This window comes from Malaclemys terrapin, chromosome 17 (assembly GCF_027887155.1).
Source record: "Malaclemys terrapin pileata isolate rMalTer1 chromosome 17, rMalTer1.hap1, whole genome shotgun sequence".
NCBI classification, from domain to species: Eukaryota; Metazoa; Chordata; order Testudines; family Emydidae; genus Malaclemys; species Malaclemys terrapin.
This window is the reverse complement of record NC_071521.1, coordinates 7,779,362-7,795,412: the sequence shown is the minus strand read 5'-3', so window position 1 is coordinate 7,795,412 and position 16,051 is coordinate 7,779,362. Positions and strand designations below refer to the sequence as shown.

The 16,051-nt window shown below is 46.5% G+C and overlaps 1 protein-coding gene across 2 annotated transcripts in view; it reads left to right on the top strand.

Annotated features, from left to right (window-relative positions):
- The window catches only part of COL5A1 (collagen type V alpha 1 chain), a 244,922-nt gene that overhangs the window by 122,124 nt on the left and 106,747 nt on the right, over positions 1–16,051 (top strand). For both annotated transcript variants that reach the window (XM_054007167.1, XM_054007166.1), the window contains exons 8-11: positions 893–1,057; positions 1,971–2,027; positions 8,457–8,498; positions 8,708–8,770. In XM_054007167.1, coding sequence (XP_053863142.1) covers positions 893–1,057; positions 1,971–2,027; positions 8,457–8,498; positions 8,708–8,770 — 327 coding nt within the window. The remainder of the gene's footprint in view (positions 1–892; positions 1,058–1,970; positions 2,028–8,456; positions 8,499–8,707; positions 8,771–16,051) is intronic.

Here is a 16,051-nt window from a genome sequence, read left to right as displayed (position 1 = left end):
TTACCGAAATTACAGGACTATGATATCATTGTTGCACACAGGGTTGGCCAGAAGCAAGGAAATTCTGAGGCTTTGTCTAGATGTCCTCGTTTGCTGAACCATTGCGTATATTTCCTCTTAAGAATCAGAAGAGAGAGTTATTTGGGTAGGAGAAATGTGTGCTAATGAATCAATAGTACCCTCTCAGATGCCTAAGTGCAAATGTTCAAAGTTCTGCTTTTGGAACAAGCATAACTGTAATGTTGGATCCCAGAACAGTTCGGGAGTGAACAAATGGAAGATCCTAGTATAGGGAAACCTTGATTTTTCCAAAAATTGGGAGGGTCTTTGTAAAATCTGGGATTCATAATGATAAATTTCAGTTTCAGTATGAATTTTAGATATGGGCCCAGCTGTAAATTTCTCTATGCTTGTTAATCTGGAGATGGGGCTATCTGGGGTTTAGAATGAGCTGGGGTTTGAGCATTTAGCCTCATGCCTCGTAATGTGGAGTGTCTGGAACTTTTTGTCATGTGTTATTGCCCATACTCTGCGTGGTTTCTCACACAGGGTGTTTTACACATGCAATACATTTCATGAAGCATGTAGGAAATCAGGGGGAAATGTGATATTGAGTTCCATATGGGTGTAGCATTTTATATCTGTAATCCTGCTTGCAAGTCCCTTTGAAGGAGTCCATTGGTGGTCCCTGGAAGCCTTTAGATGCTACTTTACTAAACATTCTTTTATTATTGCTTTGTATTTGTATTTACTTGTGCCATTATCATAAAGCTTATTCACCCCTGCTCCTCTCTATCTGGGGGATACATTAGACTCCTCCCCTTAGTTTTTAGAGCATGTGTTGGGTTAGGGGCATCTTTTGTCTGACACATGCTGCTGTTCTTGTTTTCAGGCCGAGGTGGAAACGGGTCAAGGGGGAGACGACCAAGATAAAGACTTTACTGAAGAGACAATAAAAGAGTATGATGGGAATTACTATGATACCTACTATGACCGAACTGTCTCTCCTGAAATTGGGCCAGGAATGCCTGCTAACCAAGAAACAGAGTATGAAGGGGTAATGGAAGACTTTCTGACTCAAGACCCTTTTTGAATTTCTTTTCAGCTGCTTTCTTAGCCCAGTTTTTCAGCTTTTGGAGGGGCAGGAAACCTCAACCTACTTCCTCAATCTCTTTCACTTCCCCCAGGTAATATGTAGGAGTTATAAAAGGAAAAGGCCCATTAGATTCCTAGTTCTTGTCTACATGGGAGCACTGAGAAAAATTAATCTGAATTAACTAAAGGTATGAATTTTAAATAAATTAAACTGCATTTACCCCCGGTGTGGATGCGGTCATTCAGAATTAAAGTGCCTTGCTTCTGTTTAGTTTAATTCACTTCCAAAATGAATTAAGCGAAACCATATTAAGGCCACTTAAATTCTGAAAAAGTGTGTCCACACAGAAATGTAATGTGATTTAACTAATCGACTTCAAAAGATAATTTGGATTAATTTTCCTGAGTGTTTCTGTGTAGACGAACTTGTAGATTCCAAGGCCAGAAGGGACCAGTGTGATCATCTAATCTGACCTCTACCGTAACACGGGCCATAGAACTTCCACCAAATAATTCCTGTTTGAACTAGAGCATTTTATTTAAAAAAAAAAGATCAAAACTTGATTGAAAAGTTGCCAACGATTAGGTCACCTTAATTTATCCTGCTGCATGTGGAGGCAACAATTCCCTACAAATAGCTGACCTCTGAAACTGCTGTGCACTAGAGAGATGGAACAGAACCTTAGATAGTAACAAAATGAGTCTTTGCTCCTTTTTGAATGTGTCATCTGCACCAAGTTCAGTCCCTGGGTGGTGTGGGCTCTGCTGACTGCGTCTTGATCATGTTACTGGTTCCCAATCTGAATTCAATTGAGACAACAAGTTTATATCCTCTTTGTTTATCTCACTGCCTGTGTTTCTCTTGTGTGATACAGATTGGTGGCCCACGAGGGGAGAAAGGACAGAAGGGAGAGCCTGCAATAATTGAACCGGTAAGGATGCCCTTCATCTACAAAGATTTCTTCAGGGGGTGGGCATGTGTATATGGAATTGTATGGTACCAAAGAAGAGTTCTGTATCGCTCGAAAGCTTCTCTCTTTCACCAACAGAAGTTGGTCCAATAAAAGATATTGCCTCCCCGACCTCATCTATGGAACTGAAAAGCAGTCATAGGTTCGTATGTTCTGTAGTCACATCTCATGCCCACAGCTGCAGCTCGTAGGGAAATGGTCAGTATTTTCCATGAAATAATTTCAAACAAAATTGAAAATTTTTCATTTTATGAAAAAAAAAATTCTGGTAGAAATTTTCTGGATTTTTTAAAATAAAAATTGAAAATGATTTTGGGGGGGTTTATTTTAAGAAACAGGGATAATTTGGAAAGAAATTAAAATTTTCCATTTGCTCCTTTTCTCCCCTCCCCCACCCAAAAAAGCTATTTTTGTTTGTAATAATTCTTTGGCCAATTTTTTTTTTTTTTAACCAGTGTTATGTAAAAAACAAGTGAACTGGCAAGAGCCTGTTTTAGGGCTCCAATGGCTTTTACTTAGTCCTCGGTTTGAATTACAGCCCTCCCATCTGAATCCCTGCAGTCTGGGAGAGCTTAGATCCAGGTCTGAACTTCACAGCTCAGGCCCACCCTTAATTTTAGAACTGAGGAGAGCACCTCTGTGGCAAGGAAAGGGTTCTCCCAGCACACAGCTGTGGATGCTGAGAATGATTTTTTTCCTCTTCAACGTCCATTCTCTCCTTTAGGCCTCCGTGTTGTTAAGGGCCTTGAAACTGCACTTGTATGATTGTTCAAGAACCAGAATCCTACATTCTCTACTTCTCTGTTTTGCCTGCACTGAGAGCAAGGGTTTCTCAGGCCCACCTCTGAGGCACTTTTTGGTTTTAAAGTGCAGTTGTAAAATCAATTGCACTCACTTTATCAGTCAAAGGAATTTTCCAGCTACCCTATTGGGATCTGAGACTCAAGCTGGGTTCTTTCGGTTTTTACAGCATCACCATTGTTAAAGTCTCTTGGCCTTATTTTCCGAGCTTCTGAGAACCTGCAGCTTCACTTGGCTTTAAGAAGAGATGTCCGTGCTCAATGCCTTTTGAAAATCTAGTCCCTGTGTGATCAGAGTTTAGCTGACAATTTAACTGATGTCACATGAAACAGACAGGAATTCAGTTGCCCCGCCCACAGGGTGTCTTGCCTTGGTGGGATTAACTGGAGGAACAACTGGTTGTTGGGAGCTCTGATTGAAAGATTCACAGGGAACTGAACTATTATTACATAGCCCCTTTTCCATCCATAAGTACACTTTAAGATCTCAACTTGCCTCCGTGTTTGCATCCCTCTCCTCACCCCCAGGAGAAACCCACAGGTATTCGGAGCCTTTCAATTGCCACCGTTCATCTTGCGCCTGAGTCTCCGAAAGGCCAAGCACACACTCATTGCAGACCAGTAACTCAATTAACCTAATTTTTCATTGGCAGAATGCCAACACAGGGCCAGAAGAAAGAACAACACTTCCTACCTCTTGGAGTCAGTTTTTTTCTGCCCTTCCTCTGTTTCTCTCCTGCGTGATCCTTTCGCAGAGGGTAGGGGGGAGGGTTTGACACCCAGAACCAGTGCTTATAAAAAGCATTCCCGACCCTCCAAGTCAATTCCTTCCTTTCTGGGCCCTGCTTTCATTCTGTGGCCATGGGCCCTGCTTTCATTCTGTGGACAAAGGGAACAAAATGGACAGTTTGTCTAACTGAGGTGTGGAAAGCTCTGTTAAAATACGGGGGCGGGAGGGGGGGACCTGCTTAAACTCAGGCTGCCCCGTCCAATCTGAAATGTTGCAGAGCGAACAAAATAGTTAAGTGTAATCATCCAGAAAGAATTTGGCTGCCTTCGCTGTTTCAAAACACTGGAGCATGTATAGCCATTGCCAGAAAATAAACAAGACCAAATGCTGCCTTTCCTCTCTTCCTTTGGTTCCCCTTTAGCTGAGAGAAATGCAGATTCGTTGTGCTCTTTCTCTTTAGCAAAGGCACTTTCTTCAGATCGGAGCTGCTGGATTGTGGGGGTGTGGTGGTGGGGGGGAGGATTCCTCTGTCACTTTCCTTCCTTTCTTTCAGTCCATCTGTCTTTCAATCCTTACTCGGTGCTGACGCTTGCTGGAGGCAGCAGGATAGCACAGTCTTGAGTCTAATGGTGCCCTCCAGCTAATAGTTTCTGTGCTGGCAAAGGCAGCATTAACACTCAAGGTCTCCAGGAGATGCGTGAGAGCAGGGATCTGGGAGTCAGGACTCCTGGATTCTGTTGTCCATTGTTGTACAGCTTTAGAGCAAAGCCAAACACAAGAGCGACTCGCTCTGTCACCTTGGGCAAGTCTCTCTTCCTCTCTGAGCCGTGACTAAGGGCATGTCTACACTTAAAACACCCACGGCACAGCTGCGCCATTGTAGCGCTGCAGTGCAGACGCTCCCTCCGCCGACGGGAGGGGTTTGCCCATCTCCATAGGTCTCCATCGCCCTGTCGACTTAGCCACTGTCTCTATGGGGACTTCAGTTGGTTTAACAATGCCACACCAAGGGGGGGAATTTTTCACACCCCAACCAACATAGTTAAACCCACCTAGTTTTCTAGTGAAAATGAGGCCTAAAATGCCACATTATGGTAACTGATGGTAAATGTTGACACTTAGGTTGACATCTGACCTTTCCCTCCCCTGCTGTATAAAACAGGCAGAAATTATAATGTCTTTATTAAAATGCTTGGGCTCTTCAGATGGAAGCGAATAAATTAAAACAGCATTGTTTTATTTTTATCCCTGCGGATTAACTTGAGGAGCTCCCCGTGTCTGTGTCCCTTTACGAATGGCATTGCAAATTCCTTTGCTATCAGACTGCCCAGAAGGGATGGCTGTTGGCACGGATGCAAAATTGGAAAGCTGCTAGCGATACCCTTCATCTTCTAGTAATGGAAGGGTGCTGAGAAGGGAGTGGGGAAAGAAGGGAGGCTTTGAGATGAGGAGGGAATTGAGACATAGACAGGAATGACTTCATGCAGTTGGGTGAAAACAAATTAGGAACAACTTTCTCACTGCATTTTGCCATCTTATGAAGCCAGGCCATGGGGCCGAACCCTGCCCCCGCGGAAGCCAACAGGAGCTTTGGCACTGGATTCAGTCAGAGCAGAATGGGGTTCCCAAATCTGTGGCTCTCACTCCACAAGCCAGAGTTTTTATTCCATCCCACGCCCCCTTCTCTTCCCCTGCATGTCCCTCCCTGCCCCCTCCTGTCACACAGCCTGTCTCCTGCTCCCCTGCCTTGTCGTGTTGCACGGATAATGGAAACCGTCTGAATTTCTTGCTGAGGAGACTTTCCAGATGTCCCCACAGCCTGAGCCCAACATAAACAAACGGATAAATGTGGGAGGATGCCCAGGCTGTCTGTATCAGGAATAGGTTAATTAGGCCTTCCTCTCTGAAGGGGCCTCCATTGCCTCGGCGATTGGCTGTGGGAAGCAGAGCTCTCGGCGCCATGGCCATTGAGGAGACAGCTTCAAGTATTTCCCACATAAATCTGGCACCCGGCAGCTCTTGACGGTCGTGGGGCTCCTTATATGGGCAATGACTCTGCGGAGCTGAGGGGAGTTTATCAGCACTGAGCGGAGGTGGAGGTCTGGGGATGGTTCTAGTCTCTGGAGCTGCCACACAGGCAGATGGGTGGTGCTTTAATTGGTCCAGTTTCTCAAAGGAAATGGACCTTGGGAGGAAGGGGGCAGTTAGGGGCTCCTATGAGCCCACCACTTTGCAAGGTTTTTGTTTTATACCTTACAACCACCCTTCCCTTCTTTGCAAAACTAACCAGCGTTTTCTGCCCATTGTTCCCGGAGAGCAGGGAATCTTAAATCTCCACCCTAACTGGTCCCTTGTCAGCAGTCTCCGCAGAGAGTGGCCAATAGCAACATGGGCCATAAAGACCGAACTGTCCTCTCCCTGCTCAGGTCAGGACTGGGGAGCTTTGGTTGGGGCAACGTGAAGAGATTGGCTCAATGAGGGCCCGTATGCTGGGTGCGTTCCATCTTCCTCCTACTCACTTAACTTATTGCCCCCGGTTCATCTGAACTAAGGGAAAACAGAGAGTGTCCAGAGCTAGATCATGCTGGTGACATCTCTGCGCGCTAGGCAGATATACCCTTTAGCCGGTAGACCATGTCCCCTTGAGGCTCAGGTGCACTGAATGGAAGCCAGGTCACACTCAAAGCATCTCTTCGGAGCTCCAGGTAAAGAGCTCATACTCCGTCTTATGCTCCTTGTCCAGAAAGGAAGAGATTTCCTAAGGCCTCTATTCTCCCAGCACATCCGGATTCAGCCCTTGTTAGCAGTAATACTGCTTCCGTATAAATTGTTCATCAGTCCAAATTCCACCACCAAAGCCGCTTGCTTCCGCTTGTCACACTAAGTGTTTCAAACCTGCATTGCTTCACCCAGGACAGATCAGAGGCAAGGACCAGCTCCCACCTCCTTGAGCACCAGGAAAGAGTGAGCAAGGAATGTGTGGTCTTGGTAGGTTTGCACCCTGCTCACTCATCCTGGGTACCGGGGCTATTTTCTCCTTCCACCTCCTTCCATCCCTCGGCAGGTCATCCCATTGCCCAAGCTGCTCTTAGGGTGACCAGCCTTGTCCCAGTATTCAACCTCTGTTCTATTTTTCTGCACCTTACCCGTTGCCATGAAACGCATGGACACATCTCTTGAAAAGCCTGAGGCAACATGTCCTCCAGATTCTGCAGCTGTGCTAATCAGTTTCGTACAGCTCAGCTATTCTCCCTCCCTCCCCGCACTTATCCTTCCATCCAGGGGGAAAATCTCACTGTCCTAACTCAGGACAAATGAGTGCCATGCATAAGTCTCTTCTCACACCCATGTAAATCGGGATTAACTCTACTGCAGTCAGTGGAACGATGGTGTTAAACTCTGTGGATAAGATCCATGAACCAAATTCTCCACTAATGTAAATCCGCATGACTGCATTGATTTCACTGGAGTTTCCCCTATTAAATCAACAGAGAATTGGCCCCCCATATATCCAAACAATCCACAACCCAGCGCTTAAATCAGCTAGAAATGGGTAGCAGTAATATAAAAAATCCTTGTGCTAGCCAAGGGATATGGCTGCAGAGGGTATGTGTACATGCCCATATCCCGCTGGGGGAGCTGTCATGGTATTTGGCAATATAGTGTGATCTGTTTTCTCTCCTCGGGGGGGTCTGAAGTAGTGCAGGTGTTGGGGCAGGACTCCCTGTTTGCTGCATGTACCCTGACTGCTTCAACTTCACTCCACTCAGCCCTTTCCACTGCGCAGGACATAGGCAGCTGCGCTGACGTCAGCCCACACTTTCACCAGCTCTGCTCCACCGACTGGCCTTAGCTTCAACCCTGACCTGGGGAGACCACCCTCCTCCGAGGGGGAAGTGTAACTCGATCGCTGGGCTGGCTCCTTCCCAGGCTTCTCCTGACGGAGTCAATTTGACATTTGCTGACTTTTATGGGCTGATTTCATCCTGTAGCCAACTCTGCTGGCTACAAATTAGCAGGCAAGAGGTGAAACAGGCTGCTTGGAATATGGACGCCTTGTTGGATTACGTTGAACTTGGTCAGTGGTCCATCGATGGAAGGGTAGAGCTTGATCCATGGATACTTCCAAACCTGTGTTCCTGGTCTTTTCCCTATAGGCCTCTGACTGTTTTATTGGGAAGTTTCTTTCTGGTCTTCCCTCCATCCCCCCCACCCATTAAAAAAAACCCAACTCCACTGAGTACACCATACCCATGATTTAAAGGAAGAGCAAAATATTGAATTTTTTAAACAATGAGATAACATTACCCTGGCATGGTACCCACATAATGATCTTATAGGTTCACTTAGTAAATCTCTGCATAAAGCCTGCTAGGGAAAGACATTTAAAGACCACTGGAAATGCCTTAGAATTTGATTGGAACTAGAGACAGCATTCCGAGCGAAGGGATCGTCAGCTGCAATACTCACTCCAGCAGAGCTTGGTTTTGCTGGCATTCAAGACGCGGTGCAAGGCTTGTCATTTGCTTGACCTTGGACTAAGATGAGAGAGGATTCCGCTCTCACCCGGTGTGATTCTGGGATGGTGGTTGGGGCAAGACTTTTATTCACGCCCAGCCTGGGCTGAACTGGTTGACAGTTTTGCTTTTCAGTGCACAGGATGTAGTGTGCCAGTGGCAATGGACCCAGACGCTGCTGAAACAACGTTACCGGGATGCGCCAACACCTGTTGGGCTTGTGAGCAGCGAAAGACTGGATGAGCTCAGGAACAGACATGACGGCTTGACTTTTGAGCTCCACTGCGGAGGTCGCGTTGGGGATGTGCCATGCTAATCACCAATCTCTCTTACTGTTTTCCAGGGCATGCTCATCGAAGGGCCATCCGGTCCCGAAGGCCCAGCTGTAAGTCAATTTTTTTTTAACACTTCTCTGGGCTCTATTGATTCCATATGCCATACCTGGATATCAGAGCACTTCAGGGTCACTTTTATTCTGCTAAAATAAACAGGCAGCTCCAGTTCTGTTTCTTTCCTTTGTGCACGCACGCACACACAAATGACAGCACGTTTTCCTTTATTACCTAATTTTTTGTCCCGTCTTTTCCATACTAGGGTCTTCCAGGACCTCCGGGAACTTCTGGGCCCGTGGGTCCACTGGGTGACCCCGGCGAGAGAGTAAGTATAATGGATTTACATTCTTTGGCTGGCCGTCGTTCATTCTTGCTGTGCACTGTGGAGCTTTAAACTGTGACCTGGGGTGTAAAACATAACTGGTCTTAGTGGTACTTGATAACAACCCCTCTTGCCCTTTAGCCCTTCTGCCTCGAAATGCGGAGAAGTTGTAAGCCTAGCAGAACTCGGCCTGGGGTAAAGGACAGATGTTTGAACCTGGAACAAACATTCGGGGGGTGTCCACACTAGCCTTTACAAATGTGTCAATGATCTCAAGTTACTTGGCAACCAATTAACTCAAGATTTTACAAAAAAGCTTAGCGTAAAGAACCCCTTTGACATCCCTCCACATCATTTAGTCCTATGTGACAGGTAATTACGCTGTGTCTCAGTAATAATCGGAGGGCAAACGAGGCATGTGTCTGAGAGTTATTCAGTAGGCAAGTGCAGCCTGTCTGAGATATTAGACGGCGGGCAATGTTTTCTGCATTATGGCAGGCTCTGCCATCTCAGAAAGTTTTGCAGTGCTATAAATACAGAATTAAGGTTTCACTGCAGGATTCAGAAGATGCAGGAGCTGACTGTTGGTGTGAAAAACTTTCATTCAAACACACAAAAGTCTTTTAGCACAGGAAAAGTATGAATTAAGTTCAGGCTTGGAGCCTTAATTAAACAATCCACCTGTTAGGAGCAAAAAATATCCACCACTCCTGCAATGGATGGTGTTTCTTTTTCACAGGAGCTCCATGGGTTCAGTGGATTTCACTTTGTAGCCTATAACAGGAATGTGCTTTCCTTCTTGTATAGTGGTTTTGTTTTCTTTCAAATTACCTCCAATATGAAGATCCTTCTCCTACAATACTGTGTCTTTCTATTAGGAGGAGCTTCTGCCTTACTGACAGGCACGAGCAACTGACCTGCATTCTCTGTCAATGGGATTGTTAGGTGGTTTCCTTTATTATTATTATTATTATTTTATTTTATTTTGATTAAATTCGTTGTTGGGCAAAATACTCTCTCACCCCCGATACATTTTATTTGCGTTTTCAAGGCTCCTGGATTTTGGTGTCCAACTTGTGACACCTACAGCCTCATTTTCAGAAAGCTCTGAGCACCCACAATGCCAGCTGAGATTCAGGATGTCTCTAGGTGGTCGGCACCTCTGAAAATCAGGCTCCCGGTTTCTGATTAGGGCCGCCTGAAATTGAGGCTCCCAAACGGCCACCATGCAAATATATTTTCATTTCTGCTTTGTTTTCTTTGCCTCTGAATCACGCAGCCACAGTTAAATGCTATTTTTCTCCCAGGAGGAGGAAATTAAACAGCAAAGAAGTAACATGTGCAGTTGCTGTGCTGAAACAAACTCCTGCTTCTGCATGCACAATGCAGCTGGCGGTGTCTGTAGAGTTAATTTAGGCCTGACACCTAGTGGAGGATTTGGAGTACCGCGGCTTGCTTTTGTTTCTCTGAAGGCCTGAAATGAGGTCACTAGAACCTAACTACTGTAACAGCCAGACTCAAGCTGCTGGAATTAGAACAGTCCCTCGGCAGGAATCTGATTTCATAGGCCGGAGTAAATAAATCACTGCATTTCCAGGCTGAAAGCTTTTAGGAGGAAGGGAAAAATGAATATCATTAGGAAATGTTGTTTTTTTTTCTATTGAAGAACTGTAAGCAGTACTTTAATTTTAGACTGTTAGGCATATAGAGGGACTTTTCCTGAATGGAGCAGAAGAGGAAAAGTAGTAATCTCCTAACGCAGTGCATTAAAATCCAGCCTGTTTCTCTTGTTTGGCCTGCACGTAAAGAACAAATCTGTTGCCACAGACTACGGTGTAGCCTGATGGACTCCCTCACCAGACCAGGAAATACTCAGTGTCATGCCCAGTCTTTTCAAACTCTTCCTTTAGGGCACAGTTTACTCTTCAGACACAATACAATAGTTCGACATAAGTTCCACATATAAGCCTTGTCTGTCCCTCTCACCCATGGTCTTCTGCAGGGGCCCAGAGCCTTTCATCCTGCTCCAGGCCAAACTCTCTCCTCCCTCAACAGAGCTGTGTTTTTGGCTTTTATAATCATAGAATATCAGGGTTGGAAGAGACCTCAGGAGGCCATCTAGTCCCACACCCTGCTCAAAGCAGGACCAATCCCCAGACAGATTTTTACCCTAGTTCCCTAAGCGGCCCCCTCAAGGATTGAACTCACAACCTTGGGTTTAGCCGGCCAATGCTCAAACCACTGAGCTTCAGTAGTCTCGGCTGGGACATAGCTGATCGGTATGCTGGGCCCAGCGCCCCTTAGAGTTACCCCACCCTGTGACAGGCAGACAATGCATTCAGTCAGAATTAGGGATAGAACCCTTGGTTCTAAACCTTAAAAACCCAGTCTCCTGACGCGTGAGCTATAGTGGAGTCTGCATGCCATGCTGTAATTAAGACATACCAGCCCCAGTACGCTGCAGCCGCGAGCGGGTGACAGACATAGGCTGTGCACGCTTAAACACGTTTGGCACCAGGGACCAGCAGGCCGGTTCTGCTTTGTCACCTTACTCACACCCCGTCGATTTCAGCAGCCCATGTGTGAGTGAGGCAAGCGGAACTTGGCCCTGTGCCAGTACTGTGAATGGCTGCACAACAGAGGTATTTTTAGATTAGTTGAGCGTACTTCTGCAATGTTGTTGAGTGTGTTGCTATTTAACAAAGTCACGGGTACTTCTGGGATGGGGATGGGGGTCCCAGACAGCTACAGCACCAGGTTGGGTGTTTAGGGGCACCCAGGATAACCTACGGGAGAGCTTCCCAACAGGAGGTCTGACTCATCCCCTCACTAGCAAGAAAGAAGGGGGCTACGAGAGAAGGAGCCATAGTTAAGTCAGGGGCTGAATACAGTGAGGTAGCCAGGGAGGGACAGGGGGATTATTTCTCTTTGAACCATTATGAACCTACAGACATTGGGCTTGGATGAAGATTTGGCCTAATCTGAATCTCTTGGCCCATCTCCAGTCCAAACCTGGCTTCGGTCACCACTTTTCTCATCTTAGTCAAGTCTGGCCATTTCTCCATGCTCACCTCCTACTTCTACACAGCAGTGCACAGCTGGCGGTCTCCTCTAAGTGGTGGAGACAGGGTGGAAAGCTGCGTCCCATTGACAAAACGTTCGAGTTCAGGGAAGGCAGAGCTGGGCCCCTTCTAGATGTCTTCCCTGAGGTTCATTGATAGCGTAGTGTGCAGGACCCTCTCTGGAGTCGCGCAGAGTGCATTCCAGGTCAGGGGAGAGGTAGTGCGCATGGGGAAGATGGCCATTGGCTCAGAAGTGTGCTATTATGGGCAAACTCAATGAGTGCCAAAAGTTCACCTAAAAATAAAAACAGCACTAACGATAGACTCTGCCTGTAGCTTGTTGTGGTCGAAGTCATGGCAAGGGTCTTTTTCAACCTCAAAGAGCAAAAAAATACTCATTAGCAAAACAAAAAAAGAGTCTTGGAATCTGCCAAGAAACAAAAGGAGAAGAGTCTAGTTAATGCTCTGTTTTCCCCGAGTCTGTTCTGTAATTCTAGAGGAGAGATGAATGGCAGTGACAATACACCATGGAAGAGCTGCAAGAATATCTAATGCGTCTGTTCCCCCCAGCACTGTTATCCAGTGAATACCAAATACCGTCGTGAGGACGGGAACAGTTAGCAGAAGACGTTTCCCTCAGTCTCCTCGTTCATTCAGTCTGATTTCTAAAGCGGGCACTGGTGCAGAACGTCTTCTGTCGACTTAGCGGAGCTGCGTAATTGGGTCCCCTTCCCTGCAAGGGCGTACGGTGCAGTCACTTCCACCTAGGAAGGTGGGGAGGAAGACCCATCCCCATAGGTCCTGGCCGTCTGCTTTTGCAGTGTTCTATATGAGCATTTGCCTCTAGGCAAAAAAAAAGTCACCATCTGGCTTCAGTATGTATTCGTAATGGCTCGCTGAGGAGTTACACCCGTGGTGTAAATGGGATTAGAATCAGGCTTAATATCCGGGTGGCCTAAAGGGCCACAGACAAAACACTCTCGTTCAAAGTTGTATATTCATGGCACACTAAGGCTACAAAACAAATAGGGTTCAGCTAGCCATCACAGTCAAACCTGCTCCCCACCTCGCTGTGGTATTTGTCTCTCTACCAACATCAGATGTTGGCCGTACGTTCGCCTGCCAGCTTCTCCCGTCTCATGAGCACAGCTGGCTGCCTCATTCCTTGAGACTGCTTCAGCACAGATGCACGTATCAGCAGGTGTCTTCACGCCAAGCTATGGGCTGTTCAGTTCTATCTGGACAAGCCAAGAAAGGTTGCAGACAGAGCTAAGAAAAAAGGGTCTGGCCAGATAAAAGCAAGGGAAGGGGAATAGGTTTCCTTGAGTGTCTTTCCTTAGGCTTTGTGCTAGTTGATAGATTCCAACACTTAAGTTATTTCTGAGGTTTGGGTTATTAGGGCTCTGGTTCTTGAAGTTTGTTATTTGTTTAATGCCAGAATTTGAAAAACCAGAATAAACTCGATATATGTGATGGCTGGAATCCACTTGTTTGCAGAGAGCCAGCACGAAGTCCGTGGACCACCTAAGTCTCACTTATTCCCTATTTTAAAGGCTTAAGTAGTATATGAGCTCTGTGCTGGCTCCTTTGCTCAGTAAACTAGGAGCTCAGACCAGTGCAAAACATGGCCAACTGTTCTTTCATCCAGATCCTTTCTCTTTAATTACTACTTCTTGCCTGGCTCCAGGCACCAGAACACCAGCTGGAAATGACTACACACGTGTTTACAAATGAGAACACAAGAAGAAATATATCAAGATATGAGGAACAGCCATCAGGAAGATATGGCTACATTTTTTCCACTGGCATGACTCTTCTTGGACTTGATCTCATGCATGGATACAAAGCAAAGCCTGAGCCAGACAGTTCCTTTGTTTGCATGCTTTTATAGTCAACTCCCATGAGCCTTCTCTTAGGCCTACGTTGCAGTTCTGTCCTCATGCACAGTGTTCAAAATCCCTCCTCGGATGCGCTTGATCCTCTGGTTTCCTTGCTGCAAGTTCTTGGGATCAGTCAGAAGAAACAATCTTGTGTGTCCCTCTGATGTGCCTTGTGATGATGTGGCTCTTCTCCAAAGTTGGGTGACTTCCACATTCCCTTTCCAGTGGGTGTCCTGAAAACACTCTTTTCTCCATGGCTTCTTCCTGTAGCATGTGACTGAGGGGAATTTTTGAATGCAAGATGGTTGCCTGGCTGCCTTCCATTGAGACAGACTCTGAGCTTGAAGGCACCAGCATAACAGAGGTTGCATTCTCAGGTTTCCTGCCAACTGGGAAATGCGGCAACCACCAGGCTGCAGATCTTCAGTATCAATTTCACAGCCTCACGATATCCACGTGCAAAATGCAGCCATGGAGAGCTCAATGGAAGGGTCTCTGCTGTGGTTTTAAGATGGATTTAAATGGATTATTGGGTATCAGGGCATTCTAGTGGTGATGATGCTAATTTGGACCCTTTTTTTGAAAATTAAGACTCTTTATCACACTGACTCTCAGGGGATCTGGCTGGTATTTCCTGGGTACTGCACTCCCCTAACCTCTCCAGTTCAGGCTCCCCCTCACTTAAACTCCTGGCGTATTATTTTTTTGATGGAACAATAATAGCGTTTCCTGTAGTTGTGACATGATTGAGAATGAGAGGGCTGGCTGTGCCACATCGATCCATGCCTTGGAATGCGTAGAACGTCGATATCCAGCCACTCATCTCAACCCCAATGCATGGCCTCAGCCAGGAACTTGCCTGAGTGTTGTTAAGTTAACCCTTTAGAGACTTTGGTCACAATTCATCCCTGAGCCAGTGTGCAGAGCCCAGCATGGTGACTGAGATTGAGGGAGGGGGCACAACCCTGGGGCTGACAGGGCCTTTTGCTGCATAAGGTCACAACAGCCCTCTCACATCGAAGTGCCCCTGTCCCCTGCAGCTTGCAGCAGTCAAGGAATAATCAGAGCATTGAACTGTTTTGCCAGCCCCTTTTGGTCCCCATCCACCCCAGCTTGCCCTGGAATCCCCCCAGGAGGGAATATCAGAGGGGTAGCCATGTTAGTCTGGATCTGTAAAAAGCAACAAAGAGTCCTGTGGCACCTTATAGACTAACGGATGTATTGGAGCATAAGCTTTCGTGGGTGAAGACCCACTTCGTCAGACGCATGTGGGAGGGAAGGAATTCTGCCCCTGGGGCATATCCCCAAGTGAGGGATCTGTGCAGCTGCAGGGCAGCCATGAATTGTGCCTTGCTTATCATCCATAGCTATTTCTTTAATCACCTCTCCGTGTACGGTGACCTCAGTCCTCTGCTCCTAAGAATTCATTTGTGCGGCAGGCCGGAAGGCGGGGCGGGTGGCCCTTATTTCTGCTGTTCTTCCCTATGATTGTCGGCAGGCTCTCCAGCCTGCCTTTGAATGGCCATGCTGAGCCAGCAGGCATGACGTCCCTGACTCTTTTCACTGCACACCCAGGAGCGAAAGGTGGCCGCAGCATTCAGGAGCAGACCGCACATCCCACTTGTTTATAAATATTCTGTGCAGAACAAAATGTAACCCAACAGTATGCAACATATTGGGCATAGAAAAGTGATGAATTAATAGAGCCAGGCAACCAGAAATGTATTGAATCCTCTCCACACGTTAGACCAGATCATCTTTAATTTGTCTATTATTAGCATTATTATTCTTGTATACAACTCATGTGTGGAACTTTAGAGATGTAGCATAAGACACAGGTGAAAACGGAAAGATTGTTAAGACCGGCCAAGTACATCAAACTAATGCGCCAATGATACTCAGCTATATCAACATAAGCCAACAGTGCTGTCTAGTATATTGGTATTACTTTATTCGTCATTCTGGTTTGCTCATTTAGCACTGTATTGCCTGCCTGTGACGAGGTCTATCAGGCTTTCTCTGCCCTCTGCTGGAGGCATCTGTGGCCTGACACTCCCCGTCCAAGGAAAATCCATGCAGACTAGGTGACAAATAAGACAGTCCTTAAGAGGCCTAGAAGGACCAGGAGGGAAAATGACCAATCAACAACCAGCAGGCCAGTTAAGAAGACTTGCCTGCTTTTATTCAGACGCAGAGCAGGACAGGGGAATGGTTCCTCAGGGCTCACCCAGAACTTGGGCCCTTGTCAGGGCTTTACCCTAAGTGCCGCAACAGAGTGTTTGTATTTGAAGGGTTCTTTTCCTCTTTCTTTAAGAGTTGCTGTTTTCTTACTTGAGTGTTCA